At 41.2% G+C, this 15,685-nt stretch overlaps 2 protein-coding genes across 3 annotated transcripts in view; one reads left to right on the top strand and one right to left on the bottom strand.

The window, feature by feature from the left end:
• The window catches only part of LOC139547168 (zinc finger protein 32-like), a 304,099-nt gene that overhangs the window by 266,031 nt on the left and 22,383 nt on the right, over nucleotides 1–15,685 (top strand). The gene's annotated exons all lie outside the window — the stretch shown is intronic.
• On the bottom strand, nucleotides 8,649–15,460 carry LOC139546518 (piggyBac transposable element-derived protein 4-like). Its single transcript, XM_071354992.1, has 5 exons — nucleotides 14,970–15,460; nucleotides 14,127–14,221; nucleotides 13,814–13,991; nucleotides 12,288–12,402; nucleotides 8,649–10,812 (listed from the first exon to the last, which is right to left on the bottom strand). Exons 1-5 carry the CDS (start codon nucleotides 15,169–15,171, stop codon nucleotides 9,042–9,044), a joined length of 2,361 nt encoding a protein of 786 aa, XP_071211093.1. The 5' UTR covers nucleotides 15,172–15,460; the 3' UTR covers nucleotides 8,649–9,041.

Here is a 15,685-nt window from a genome sequence, read left to right as displayed (position 1 = left end):
AACCAATAAAATACAACTACATTTGGAGAGGACAGCATTCGAAAAGTATTCAGACGCCTTGACTTTTTCCAAAAATATGTTTTTCCGTCATCACAATACCCCATAATGACAAAGCAAAAACAGGTTTTTAGAAATTTGAACTGAAAAACTAAATTTACATAAGTGTTCAGACCCTTTACTCAGTACTTTGTTGAAGCACCTTTGTCAGTGATTACAGCCTCGAGCCTTCTTGGATATGACGACACAAGCTTGGCACACCTGTATTTGGGTAGCTTCTCCCATTCTTCTCTGCAGATCCTCTCAAACTCTGTCAGGTTGGATTGGGAACGTTGCAGCACAGCTATTTTCAGGTCTCTCCAGAGATGTTCAATCAGGTTTAAGACCGGGCTCTGGCTGGGCCACTCAAGGACATTCAGAGACTTGTCCTGAAGCCACTCCTGCGTTATCTTGGCTGTGTGCTTAGGGTCGTTGTCCTGTTGGAAGGGGAACCTTAGCCCCAGTCTGAAGTCCTGAGGTCTCTGGAGGAGGTTTTCATCAAGGATCTCTCTGTTGCTCTGTTCATCTTTGGCTCAATTGTGACTAGCCTCCCAGTCCCTGCCGCTGAAAAACATCCTCACAGCATGATTCTGCAACCACCATGCCTCACCGTAGGGAGGGTGCCAGGTTTCCTCCAGACGTCACGCTTGGCATTCAGGCCATTGTTCAATCTTGATTTCATCAGACCAGAGAATCTTGTTTCTCATGGTCTGAGAATCTTTTGGGTGCCTTTTGGCAAACTCTAAGTGGGCTGTCATGTGCCTTTTACTGAGGAGTGGCTTCCGTCTGGCCATTCTACCATAAGGGCCTAATTGGCAGAGTGCTGCAGAGGTGGTTGTCCTTCTGGAAGGTTCTCCCATCTCCACAGATATGACCAGCCTTTCAAAGCACTTCATGGCTACAGACTAGTGCTATGGGTCGGTAGTCATTTAGGTAGGTTACCTTGGTGTTCTTTGGGCACAGGGACTATGGTGGTCTGCTTGAAACATGTTGGTATTACAGACTCAGGCAGGGAGAGGTTGAACATGTCAGTGAAGACACTTGCCAGTTGGTCAGCGCATGCTCGGAGTACACGTCCTTGTAATCCGTCTGGCCCTGCGTTATGATCTGAAGACCCATGCCAAAGGGGGAATAGGTTTTGTCGTGCCCTCTTTATATAGCCCGAAAATAATTCACTCTGGAAGCTCCGGTAAACAGTGGTTGTAGTGCACTGCTGCCACCACCAAGCCTGGAGTCCATTTTGACTTTGTTGATAGCGAGCTGTGTTAGCTAGCTGTGCGGCTAAAGACGTAGCAGCTAGCTAACTGGCTACCGATCAACCTAGTGTGTATTGAACATTCATATTGGACTGTAGCAGCACAGCTAACTGGCTACCGATCAACCTAGTGTGTATTGAACATTCATATTGGACTGTAGCAGCTAGCTAACTGGCTACTGATCAACCTATTGTGTGTATTGAACATTCATATTGGACTGTAGCAGCACAGCTAACTGGCTACTGATCAACCTATTGTGTGTATTGAACATTCATATTGGACTGTAGCAGCTAGCTAACTGGCTACTGATCAACCTATTGTGTGTATTGAACATTCATATTGGACAGCCTTACCTGTAGAGTAGCACCACCACCCATCAGCCCATTCTCTTCTTGACGTCAAAGCTGCAGTGTATTGTTGGTATAGTTTTTGATGAATAATAATTCAAATTGTGAAGATAGAAGTGTACAATTTATATATATATATTTAATCAACTTTAAGATACTGTTTGCCTCTATGCAGATGTAGAAGCTGAATAGGAATATACATTATCAATAAATAGTTGATTGTTCTTTTTTCACATCGTACTAAGAATACTGAGCCACAACCTGTAAATGTGACCATACTATTCCTTTAAAGCCCCTCTGTCAGATATAAATCATCAGAGTGGGAAACCAACTGACATGGAAACAATGGAGCAAATGGATCACTATCAGAGTGTATTATGACATCAGATAGAACTACTCATTCTAAATATCACTTGATTATCAGAGGAGTGTATTATGACATCATATAGAACTACTCAGACAATCCAAATATCACTTGATTATCAGAGGGGTGTATTATGACATCATATAGAACTACTCAGACATTCCAAATCAGGCTTCATCCATATCATGAAGGTGGATATTGATCCAACCATTTCAAAAGTAATGACCGGGCTGACGGAAACAGGCTATGCCTGTACACTTTTATTAATGCAGATAGACAATTTGTTAGTTTGTTTGACATGGTGGGGTCTTTTTGTGTCAGTAAAAATGTATGAGCAAGAAATGGCGGTGGAAACTCATTTATCCACAAATACTTATATACTAACCATCACATCTTATTTAACTTGGAGTCACGTGATGATATGTTGTGTGGTCCTCCCTCTACGACTTGGGAAACCATGCAGTTTATTAGGCTACAGATGAAATAAGTTATGAACTTCACAGGGTGGTGAAACTGCATGTGATGAGCTTGATGCTCCTTTCCAATACATTTTGATGTTCTTATTCTGGTGACATGATGATTGATGCTTGGCTGACATTTGACAAATAAAATAATATCTCTCTTATCCATAATAATCTCATCATGTAGGTAGCCTACCATCACTGTATATGTGAGCTGTTGGCTACAGTGCACGGGACAAGAGCACGTTTTCTATTTCACACAAGTTTTTAAAACCATCAGTAGAGTTGAAAATGTGATGGAAACCAATTTAACTTGTTTTTTTCATTCTGTACATTGGAATTTATCAGCAAACGTTATTCTTCTTGTGCACTACGTCATAACGCAAAGCCTTTTATCAGCAATAAGTCTGTTTGATGCAAACATTTCTGATGGGAAAATGTGTATATTGTTTTATGCAGATTTGAGAATATTCACATGGAAATCTGGCGCAAATTACATGGAAACTTAGCTACTAAGGTGGATATTGATCCAACACCTGCTACTTATTCAAACCAGCCCACTGGGCACAGACGTCAGTTCAACATCTAGTTTCTATTTACATTTCTTTGATTCGTCAACTAAAGTGAATTCAATATGAAATCAACACAAAATGTCACCTGTCACTGGATTTAGGTTGCCAGTTGTGTGAAAATTATAAAAAAAATACCTGATGTTCATGGCTTTTTACAAATCCAATCAGTTTTCTACATTAATCAAACATCATCACATGGATTTGTTTTGTTGAAATCAAATCAAATGTTATTGGTCACATACACATGGTTAGCAGATGTTATTGGTCACATACACATGGTTAGCAGATGTTATTGGTCACATACACATGGTTAGCAGATGTTATTGGTCACATACACATGGTTAGCAGATGTTATTGCTCACATACACATGGTTAGCAGATGTTATTGGTCACATACACATGGTTAGCAGATGTTATTGTGAGTGTAGCAAAATGCTTATGCTTCTAGATCCGACAGTGCAGCAGTATAAAACAGATAATATCTAACAAATTCCACAACTAAACCTAATACATATAATCTAGTAAAGGAATGGGATATATATAAGTATAAAACATATGGATGAGCAGTAACAGAGCGGCTAAGATGCAATAGATAGTAAAGAATAGATAGTGAAGGATACAGTTGAAGTCGAAGTTCACATACACTTAGGTTGGAGTCATTAAAACACATTTTTCAACCACTCCACACATTTCTTGTTAACAAACTATAGTTTAGGCAAGTCGGTTAGGACATCTACTGTGTGCATGACACAAGTCATTTTTCCAACAATTGTTTACAGACAGATTATTTCACTTACCATTCACTGTATCACAATCCCAGTGGGTCAGAAGTTTACATACACTAAGTTGACTGTGCCTTTAAGCAGCCTTGGAAAATTCCAGAAAATTATGTCATAGCTTTCATAGCTTCTGATAGGCTAATTGACATCATTTGAGCCAATTGGAAGAGCATGTGTGGATGTATTTCAAGGCCTACCTTGAAACTCAGTGCCTCTTTACTTGACATCATGGGAAAATAAAATAAAATCTGCCAAGATCTCAGAAAAAAAATTGTAGACCTCAACAAGTCTGGTTTATCCTTGGGAGCGATTTCCAAACGCCCGAAGGCGTCCTCTGGTCTGATGAAGCAAAAATAGAACTGTTTGGCCATAATGACCATCGTTATGTTCGGAGGAAAAAGGGGGATGCTTGCAAGCCGAAGAACACCATCCCAACCGTGAAGCACGGGGGTGGCAGCATCACGTTGTGGGGGTGCTTTGCTGCAGGAAGGACTGGTGCACTTCACAAAATAGATGGCATCATGGGGGAGGAAAATTATGTGAATATATTGAAGCAACATCTCAAGACATCAGTCAGGAAGTTAAAGCTTGGTCGCAAATGGGTCTTCCAAATGGACAATGACGCAAAGCATACTTCCAAAGTTGTGGCAAAATGGCTTAAGGACAACAAAGTCAAGGTATTGGAGTGGGCATCACAAAGCCCTGACCTTAATGCTATAGAAAACAGATCATTTTTACCCTTTTAAAAATAGTTATGGGGGGAGGTCCGAGGGATGTCTGTCTTTGAAAGGGTCACTGTAATATTTAAGATGTCCCCTTTAATGATGACCTAAACCTAAAAGTCAAGGGGTCTGAATACTTTCCAAAGAAACTGTAAGTGATTGAGGAGAGAGCATAATTGCTATATTCTAATTAAAATCATTGACCCATAAGGGAACACATGACCAAAGCAAGTCGTGACCCATATAGAATTAAAACAACATTCATCTTAATGAGAAAATAATTGAATAAACAAATGTTTGCAAAACCAAAGACATGAAAACTGGTGGGAACATTGTATTTAGCTTGGATTTCATAAGGCCAGGAAGGTTACTGAGAATAACAATAGACAATAGTTAATGTTACTAGTTTAGGGTTGAACATAGTGAAGGTTCATCAATGTTAAGGATGAATTTTAATTTGACGTGGAAACAACGTTTATTCAACCAGTGGGAGGCTTGTAAATGCCCCCAGGAAAGTGGAATGAGGAACTCTTCATTGAGACAATCATGAAACAGCAATCTGTGGGTGAGTTGTGGTGGATATTATAATATAAGGATCTGCTGGAGTCCAAGTCAAACCAAGATTCTTTATTTCTGAGCTCAGAGAGAATAACAGAGTTTGGTATTTTATTAGGATCCCCATTAGCTGTTGCAAAAGCAGCAGCTACTCTTCCTGGGGTGAACACAAAACATGACACATAATTGTCACGTCTCTCGTCGGAAGGCATGGACCAAAGCGTAGCGTGGTAAGTGTTCATGATTTTTATTGAATCAAAAAACACTCGAACAAAATAACAAAGAGAAGAACGAACAGTTCTGTAAGGCAAATTAACTATACAGAAAACACCTACCCACAAAACACAGGTGGAAAAAGGCTGCCTAAGTATGATTCCCAATTAGAGACAACGATAGACAGCTGCCTCCGATTGGGAACCACACTCGGCCAAAAACAAAGAAATAGAAAACATAGAAATAAAGAAACTGGAATTTCCACCCGAGTCACACCCTGGCCTAACCAAAATCATTTTGTAAAAGGCACACGTAGCCTACATATCAATGCATACACACAAACTATCTAGGTCAAATAGGGGAGAGGGGTTGTGCCGTGAGGTGTTGCTTGATCTGAATTTTGAAACCAGGTTTGCTGTTTATTTGAGCAATATGAGATGGAAGGAAGTTCCATGCAATAAGGGCCCTATATAATACTGTACGCTTTCTTGAATTTGTTCTGGAATCTTGTGGACTGTGAAAAGACCCCCGGTGGCATGTCTGGTGGGATAAGTGTGTGTGTCAGAGCTGTGTGTAAGTTGACTTGTAAGAACTTTGATGATATCTGTACATTATAGGAACACCTGTGATGACAAAAGTACAATGATTCATGTGTTGCTTTAGCTTGAGATTAAGAATCAGTGGTTGACACCTTGCAAGTGCATGAAAAGGTCAACTGTACAAAGCAGATGTTGAAACTATATTTTAGGTAACAGATGGATAAAGGGAACTAAGAGTTCCTGTTGATACTATGTTCCAGTCTTACTTCCAGTCTTACATGATAGCAATAAGGGGAAGAGTGATTGGGAAACTAACTGCCAATAACGCAATAAGCTGAACTCCGCCTAGCAGAGACATCTTTGTATTAGCAACTATTAATTATGAGCTTATATGGTATTAAAGTTAAGGGACATCACCCTGGGCGGGGTGATCCTCAGTAGGGGATAAAAAGGGAAAACACCATCTTTTGAACTGAGTGTCTTGCTTGCAAATTGCTGTAAGTGTAAACTCCGGGTTGCAATCCTTATTAAACAAACTAACCTCTGATCAAATACAGATTTCCTATGGTCTCTTCTGTGCACGTAGGGCAGAATTCCCTTACAGACTATGCAAACAATTTGGGATTTTCAACACATTCATGTTTCTTATAAAAAGAAGAAGTGATGCAGTCAGTCTCTCCTCAACTCTTAGCCAAGAGAGACTGGCATGCATAGTATTAATATCAGCCCTCTGATTACAATTAAGAGCAAAACATGCCGCTCTGTTCTGGGCCAGCTGCAGCTTTACTAGGTCTTTCCTTGCAGCACTGGACCACACGACTGGACAATAATCAAGATTAGACAAAACTAGAGCCTGCAGAACTTGCTTTTTGGAGTGTGGTGTCCAAAAATTAGAGCATCTCTTTATGGTGTCTAAACCTCTCCCCATCTTTACAACCATTGCATGTATATGTTTTGACCATGACAGTTTACAATCTAAGGTAATGCCAAGTAATTTTAGTCTCCTCAACTTGTTCAGGTCACACAATTCATTACATGATTCAGCAGAGGTCTAGAACTTAAGGAATGATTTGTACCAAATACAATGCTCTTAGTTTTAGAGATGTTCAGGACCAGTTTATTACTGGCCACCCATTCCAAAACAGACTGCAACTCTTTGTTAAGAGTTTCAGTGACTTCATTAGCTGTGGTTGCTGATGCGTATATCGTTGAATCATCAGCATACATGGACACACATGCTTTGTTTAATGCCAGTGGCAGGTCATTGGTAAGAATAGAAAAGAGTAGAGGGCCTAGAGAGCTGCCCTGAGGTACATTACACTTTATATGTTTGACATTAGAGAAGCTTCCATTAAAAACCCTCTGAGTTCTAGTAGATAGATAGCTCTGAATCCACATTATGGCAGAGGTTGAAAAGCCATAGCAGTCATTTGTGTCAGTGCAGCACATGTTGAGTGCCCTTCTCTATAAGCATGCTGAAAGTCTGTTGTTAATTTGTTTACAGAGAAATATCATTGTATTTGGTCAAACACAATTTTTCCCAACAGTTTGCTAAGAGCTGGCAGCAAGCTTATAGGTCTGCTGTTAGAACCAGTAAAGGCCGTGTTTACCACTCTTGGGTAGTGGAATTACTTTGGCTTTCCTCCAGGCCTGAGGATAAAATACTTTCTTCTAGGCTCAGATTAAAAATATGACAGATAGGAGAGGCTATAGAGTCAGCTACTGTCCTCAGTAGCTTCCCATCTAAGTTGTCAATGTCATTATTGATCGATAACAATTTTTCCACCTCTCCCAATCTAACTTTACAAAATGTAATACTTGCACTGCTTTTCTTTCATTATGATTTTTTACTTTATTTTTCCCATCATTCTTTATATCATTGATCTTGGCTTCCTAATTAGGTGTATTATTTTGTTGAGTTTGGTCACATAATTTCTCAATTTGCAGTACGTAAGCCAGCCAGACTTATTAGCCACTCCTTTTGCCCCAACTCTTTCAAACATACAGTTTTTAACTTCCTCATCAATCCATGGAGCCTTAACAGTTCTAACAGTCAGTTTCTTAACAGGTACATGTTTATCAATAATTGGAAGAAGCAATTTCATATGGTTTCCCACAGTCTGAGCTTTTGTAAGCCTTCTCCTCTATGTGCAGTCTCATGTGTTCTTTCAGGCTTCCTAAATGGGCAAAAGCTTTGCACCTGGGAGGAGTGGTAAGGCTTCTCCCCGTTGTGTATTATCTTATGTTGGTTGAGGTTGCTTTTCTGGTTAAAACTCCTTCCACACTGGGAGCAGTGTTAAGGCTTCTCCCCTGTGTCAATTTTCTCATGAGCTTTCAGGTTGCTTAAATGGTTATAACTCTTTCCACATTGGGAGTAGTGGTAAGGCTTCTCCCCTGTGTGTATTCTCATGTTTTTTCAGATCCCCTGACTGGTTGAAAAACTTTCCACACTGTGGGCAGTGGTAAGGCTTTTCAACTGTATGTATTCTCATGTTGTTTCAGGTTCCCTAACTGGTTAAAACACTTGCCACACTGTGAGCAGTGGTAAGGCTTTTCAACTGTATGTCTTCTCTCATGTTGTTTCAGGCTCCTTAATAACCTCTTATGGCTGCAACCCTTGTTCTCAATTTCCGCCTGAAGACATACCCTAATCTAACTGCCTGTAGCTCATGCCTAGAAGCAAGGATATGCATATTCTTGGTATCATTTGAAAGGAAACATTCTGAAGTTTGTGGAAATGTTAATTGAATGTAGGAGAATATAACACAATAGATCTGGTAGAAGAAAATACAAGGAAATAAACATACGTTTTCTGTTTTTATTGTTGTAGCATCATTTTTCACATGTACTGGAATAGCCAAACAGTCAGATAGGATGCTGGGGACAATTTAGATGGAGAACACAACTGTACAGGGCAACTGTAGTTGTGCAAAGTTTTAGACTGATAACTTCAGGAATGGGTGAGCTACAAGACATTTAGCATGAAGTCACCCAGGTGTCCCACACAAGTTGCCCAAATGTACCCAAGTGGCCGAATTGGTGAAATGATATATAACTATATACAACAGTGCAAATAACTATATACAACATATCAAAAAGCAATTCTAACACACCAAAAAAAATAATATATATATATATATATATATATATATATTATAAAAAAATAAAAAAACAGGAGTAGAGCCTTTGGAGGTCCTCTACACAATATTTTGCTGCCTGTGCCATGTCCCATAGCAGTCTCTTTCTGAGTTAAAGCAGAGGCAAACTGAACACGTGGTGCAGATGATGGGGGACTTCATGTGACACAGAACACAACGACGCCTCCATGCTGTGGCCTTTTGGCCATGAGGCACAGTCATGCCTGCAGTAATGAACTGTGGCATATGAACACCACTGGAGGCAGGAGTAGAGGGGGCAGAGGTAGAGGGGGCAGAGGTAGAGGGGGCAGAATGTGATGCAGTGGACTTTGTGCTATAGCCAGCAAGCTCCTGGATGAGCAGCTCCCTGAAGGCTAGCTGTGAGATGGGGGGCTGTCCACAGCTCTTCGCCATTTCCTTCTGCAGGATGAAGGAATTCACCACAGCAATGTCAATGAAATGGTAAAACAATGTCTTGTACCACTTCTTTGTCTTATGTAGAACATTGTAGTACCCTATCAGTGCGTCTGATAGGTGTACACCTCCCATGCTCTTGTTGTAGTCCTTGATGGCTGCAGGAATGGGGACATTTTTGGTGGTCCATGCACCCATGGCGTCTTTCACACGCCTACTGACATGGTCGCCACTGAAGGGCTTGTGAATAGTGGAGCACATCACCACCTCTCTGGTGTCCATCCACTTCACAAACAGCAGGCCATCTTCACGGATCCATCGTATGGTACCCCGCTCAGCCCGCTTAGGCATGTCATTTACCTTGGTCTTCGGAAAGCCCACACTGTTGGTCCGAATAGTGCCACAAGCCCACACCTCCAGCTTCCTCAGGTCTGCAAACAGGGTAGGGCTTGTGTAAAAGTTGTCCACAAAGAGTTTGTAGCCCTTCCCCAGCAGTTGGAAATCCAATAACTCCATCACAGAGTCATAGCTAAGTCCTTTACCAGTCGCACAAGTGTTCTTCCCCTCATAGACAAAGAAATTGCATGTGTATGCACACACAGAATCAGCCAAAACAAACAGCTTGTAACCCCACTTAGTTGGCTTGTTACGCATGTATTGTTTTAGGCCAATTCTGGCCTTTGAGGCTACCATCCTCTCATCTATGGACAAGTTCTGGGCGGGCTGAAAATGGGTCTTGCAAGCCTCAACCATGCTGGCGTAGAGAGGTTTGACTTTGCAGAGCCTGTCAAACCTTGCGGTGCCTCTCCTCCTGTCATTCTCCTCATCAACTTCTGGGTCACTGATGTGAAGCGCCCGTGAGATATTTAAAAACCTTGTAGAGGACATGACAGTGGGGGGGAAAGGCAGTTGATATAGTGGGGATGTTTTCCAGTAATCCTTTAGGGTTTTCAACTTCACCAGCCCCATGTAAATTACCAGTGAAAGGTAGCAGAAAATGTCTGACATGGAAATGGGCTTCCATTCCTGTTTCTTTCCTGCTTGCTTCCTAGCCCCATACTTGTTAGTATTGCAAACAAGGGAATCAACAACTGCCGGGGTGAAAAACAGTTGGAAAAGTTGCATCGGGCTATACTTCGATGTCATATCGAGCTGAGGTCCGGGTTGTCTTTTAGGTCGGAAAATTGGAGCACGGGGCTCCACATCTTCCTCCAGCACAGAGTGCCATTGCCCCTCTACCTCTCTACCAGCAGGTTCCACACTTCCCTTCCTCCGCTTCTTTGTTACCCTCTTCCCACCTCTCACCCGGGCAGGGGTAGGTGTGGAGCCGGAGACAGCAGGAGTCCGGCTGGATGAACCCGCTTCAGTGGGGGATGGGCACCTTGGCAGCGGAGGCTCCCAGTCGGAGACGCTATCACTGTGAAAGAAAACATTTAAACAAATATTTGTATTGTATGAGCCTTTTCACATCACATAAAATAAACAGATTAAATTGTATAGAATACTTCACTAAGTTGAAGTGCTGTTCCATTCAACTGCGGCCATTGTTGTGGGCCTGTCCTCCCCCCAACAGCACCCAATGGCTATTTCATATGGAAATGGAGAGGAGTAGCAGGCGCAGTGGCCATGTGTGTGTGTTTGCTGTTTTACGCTATTCCATTTGGGGGAAAAAAGGAAAATATATACATCTGACATGGAATATATATACATACACACATACACACATCCACCCAAGCAAACACACAAGTGGCCATGTGTGTGTGTTTTATGTTCGACTCCATTCTATTGAATAAAAAATGGAAAATATATATATCTGACATGGAATATACACTGCTCAAAAAAATAAAGGGAACACCGAAACACAATGTAACTCCAAGTCAATCACACTTCTGTGAAATCAAACTGTCCACATAGAAAGCAACACTGATTGACAATAAATTTCACATGCTGTTGTGCAAATGGAATAGACAAAAGGTGGAAATTATAGGCAATTAGTAAGACACCCCCAAAAAAGGAATGGTTCTGCAGGTGGTGACCACACACCACTTCTCAGTTCCTATGCTTCCTGGCTGATGTTTTGGTCACTTTTGAATGCTGGCGGTGCTCTCACTCTAGTGGTAGCATGAGACGGAGTCTACAACCCACACAAGTGGCTCAGGTAGTGCAGCTCATCCAGGATGGCACATCAATGCGAGCTGTCGCAAGAAGGTTTGCTGTGTCTGTCAGCGTAGTGTCCAGAGCATGGAGGCGCTACCAGGAGACAGGCCAGTACATCAGGAGACGTGGAGGAGGCGGTAGGAGGGCAACAACCCAGCAGCAGGACCGCTACCTCCGCCTTTGTGCAAGGAGGTGCACTGCCAGAGCCCTGCAAAATGACCTCCAGCAGGCCACAAATGTGCATGTGTCAGCATATGGTCTCACTAGGGGTCTGGGGATCTCATCTCGGTACCTAATGGCAGTCAGGCTACCTCTGGCGAGCACATGGAGGGCTGTGCGGCCCCACAAAGAAATGCCACCCCACACCATGACTGACCCATCGCCAAACCGGTCATGCTGGAGGATGTTGCAGGCAGCAGAACGTTTTCCACGGCGTCTCCAGACTCTGTCACGTCTGTCACATGTGCGTGTGAACCTGCTTTCATCTGTGAAGAGCACAGGGCGCCAGTGGCGAATTTGCCAATCTTGGTGTTCTCTGGCAAATGCCAAACGTCCTGCACGGTGTTGGACTGTAAGCACAACCCCCACCTGTGGACGTCGGGCCCTCATACCACCCTCATGGAGTCTGTTTCTGACTTTATATGTATATATATAAATCAAAAAAATATATAAAATGAATATGCGACCATTTAAACAACTGCATTAGCATGAGAAGCAAAAACCTATTTTACTTACTGGTCTAAAAGTGGATCTTGTCCTTCCAAAAACATTTCTTCCGCGCTGGAATCATAACTGTGGTCACTCACTGAGTCCTCATCCATTCCTTCTGTGTCACTCTCCTGGTCAATTTCTGCAATAATATCATCAAAATGTTTATACTTGGACTGAGATTTAGCTTTTCCACTCTTAGTAGCCATGTTTAACTTTTTCAGATTTGAGAAGTTTGTAGAAGAGAACGAACTGCTGTGAAACGTAAACTACAGTGCGTCCTGTTTCCTTTCACCAGAGAATGAACTCTGTTGCGCACAGCTCTAGCATGATGGCTGTTTGTCCTACAAACGGCGTTCACATACTGCTGGAAAGCCCAGCTCATTGGCTATCTAGCTAGGTTTCAAAACGATAGGTGGTCATTGGACCAAGACCCTTCATGGGCTAATTCAGGTGTTGTATAGCCAATACATCATGTAGAATGATGAAACAAGTTTGGTTGCCTTCTAGAGTGTCTGAAGATTGCACAGAAACCGAACTTGACCATGTTAAACAATGTTAGATTTCTAACAAAATTAGATTTCATAAAATTGTTTTGTTGCAAGTTGAGTCGGAATTCATGCAGAATGCTGTTTACAACATGGATGGTGTGAGGATATACAATACCATTCAAGAGTTCGGGGTCACTTAGAAATGTCCTTGTTTTTGAAAGAAAAGCAATTTTTTTGTCCATTTAAAATAACATCAAATTGATCATAAACACAGTGTAGACATTGTTAATGTTGTAAATGACTATTGTAGCTGGAAATGGCTGATTATCTACATAGGCGTACAGAGGCCCATTATCAGCAACCATCACTCCTGTGTTCCAATGGCACGTTGTGTTACCTAATCCAAGTTTATCATTTTAAAAGGCTAATTGATCCATTTTTGAGCCTGTAATCAAACCCACAAATGCTGATGCTCCAGACACTCAACTAGTCTAAAGAAGGCCAGTTTTATTGCTTCTTTAATCAGCATAACAGTTTTCAGCTGTGCTAACATAATTGCAAAAGGGTTTTCTAATGATCAATTAGCCTTTTAAAATGATAAACTTGTATTGGGTAACAAAACGTGCCATTGGAACACAGGAGTGATGGTTGCTGATAATGGGCCTCTGTACGCCTATGTAGACATTTCATAAAACAATCTGCCATTTCCAGCTACAACAGTCATTTACAACAGTAACAATGTTTACACTGTATTTCTGATCAATTTGATGTTATTTTATTGGACAATTTTTTTTGCTTTTCTTTCAAAAACAAGGACATTTCTAATTGACCCCAAACTTTTCAACGGTAGTGTATCTATAGAAATACACGTTTAAAATGTGTACCAATTGATTGGTCGAAAGAACAGGTGACTAAGTCAAACAAGATTTTTATTAGTCTGTGACAGCCCTACTAGTAAAAGATACCAGTCCATCTTCATGTCAACTAACAGAACTCTGCTGGTTGTCCTGGTAACAGATACCAGATCTATTGTATTTGTTCAAACTAAACTACAGCACTTACCTTGATGAGTCAAATCTGATCCTTTCTTCTCTTCTCTTCCTCTCACAGTTCCACTCAGCCCCGTTGTTTTCCTGCAGTCCACCAGCTGCACAGACAACCTCTTCATACCCAGCAGTAAGGCGCTACCGGGAGAGGCACGACATGGGGACTCCGGGAGGGTGGAAGGGCTAGCGTTGTCCTGGTAATCATAAAGAGGGGACACAGACACATATCATTATGGATGCTGATGTCACTGTTGTCATAAAGTGCTTTACAGAAACCCAGCCCAGACCCCGATAGAGCAAGCTGTATACTAGACCAAACCAAGCTGTACCATCTGGTGTTCTGATCTGGAGAGACTCTTCTCTTCCTCGTCAGCAGGATGTTGTTGAGGCTCCCCAGAGGATCCACAATAGTCATGTCTCTCTCCTGTGTGAATGAGAACATCAAACAGATTGTAAACTTATGACCATCTATTACAATCACAGAGTCTTGTTGGACAGGAAAATGGTCAAATTCATGCACTAATCAAGAGAACATCCCTGGTAATCATCACTGCCTCTGATCTGGCAGACTCACTAAACACACGTTTCAATTGCAGATTGTCTGAGAGTTGGAGTGTGTCCCTGGCTATCCGTAAATAAAAAAAATAGAAAATGGCACCATCTGGTTTGCTTAATATAAGGAATTTGAAATTATTTATATACTTTTACTTTTGGTACTTCAGTATATTTGTGACTTTTACTCAGGAAGTATTTTACTAGGTGACTCACTTTTACTTGAGTAATTATCTATTCAGGTATCTGTACTTTTAGTCAAGTATGACAATTGCGTACTTTTCCCACCACTGTGATGCAAATGTTAAAGTGCCTTTAAACAAAATGGGTTCATTTTGTGTCCCTTTGATATTTTATGTAGAAATGATGCACTGTATATTATATTTTAAAAGCCTGTTATATTAGAATAAGTGCACTTTAATATAGACCACAGACAATTCAATAAATACAATTTTGAAGTGCACAAAATATATGTACCAATGGCAGATTGCCCCTTAAACAACTCCTACAGTACTGAACAACATATCAAAGTGCAGAACTTCAGTATAATGCCCCTTAAAAACCAAACATTAGTTAAACAACTGCATAGTTTGTGTCCCTGTTTTTAAGACAGTACTCACTGGTGGTAATCGGAACTTCAGTCTCCTCTTTTATTGAGATATCCTCCTCTTTTACTCGAAAAGGTTCTTCCTCTTCTTTCAATTTTACGGCATCTTCCTCCTTTTTGATTCTGAAAGCTTCTACCTCTTTTTCCACTTTGACAACCTCTTTCCCATCTTCCTCTTTCACTGTAATATCATCCTCTTGTTTCTCCATTTTCATTCTTCAAGCCTCTTTGCCTCCTTTCACCAGTTTCTTTCTCCGTCTAGATTTGTGCGTTTATGCTCCGGGAAATTAACCTAGTGCAGTATCAATGTAACACATTGCTAATTTAACAAGCAAATTACGTTTATAAATGAACCAGTAGATAGGTAAACAGAATTATGTTCGAAACACTAAGAGTAATATACACAAGAATGGTATAAAGAGTTTTAGGTTTGCTAGCAAAGCTCCGCGTGGTTAAACCAGAAGCCTTTTGTCGCTGTTGAAGAAGCCTCCTGTCCCGTCCACTAGATTATACGTCACGCAAGAAGCATCACCTGAAATACTCCCATCACCTTCTGCTGGCTGGAGTGGGTAACGCAGTTTGGAAACAATAGTTACTACACTTTTGTATTGTAAAGAACGTCATAATAATTTAACAATAAGCTGATATATTTTCTCTTACGCCTTACAAATAATACCGTCCTGTGTACAGACGTAGAAGCTCAATAGTGTAATAATAATAGCGACCCTG

The sequence above is a fragment of the Salvelinus alpinus genome, chromosome 2 (genome assembly GCF_045679555.1).
Source record: "Salvelinus alpinus chromosome 2, SLU_Salpinus.1, whole genome shotgun sequence".
Classification (NCBI taxonomy): domain Eukaryota; kingdom Metazoa; phylum Chordata; class Actinopteri; order Salmoniformes; family Salmonidae; genus Salvelinus; species Salvelinus alpinus.
The sequence above is the reverse complement of the archived record's forward strand: the minus strand, read 5'-3'. Positions and strand labels throughout refer to the sequence as shown.

Bases quoted from the DNA above. Each gene is read 5' to 3' on its own strand.
- LOC139546518 (XM_071354992.1), bottom strand. From the start codon at position 15,171: ATGAAAATGGAGAAACAAGAGGATGATATTACAGTGAAAGAGGAAGAT. The intron at 14,222-14,969 runs GTGAGTACTGTC...TCATTCACACAG, and splicing joins TGAAGTTCCGATTACCACCA to GAGAGAGACATGACTATTGT. The intron at 12,403-13,813 runs GTAAGTGCTGTA...ATATTATTGCAG, and splicing joins ATCAGATTTGACTCATCAAG to AAATTGACCAGGAGAGTGAC.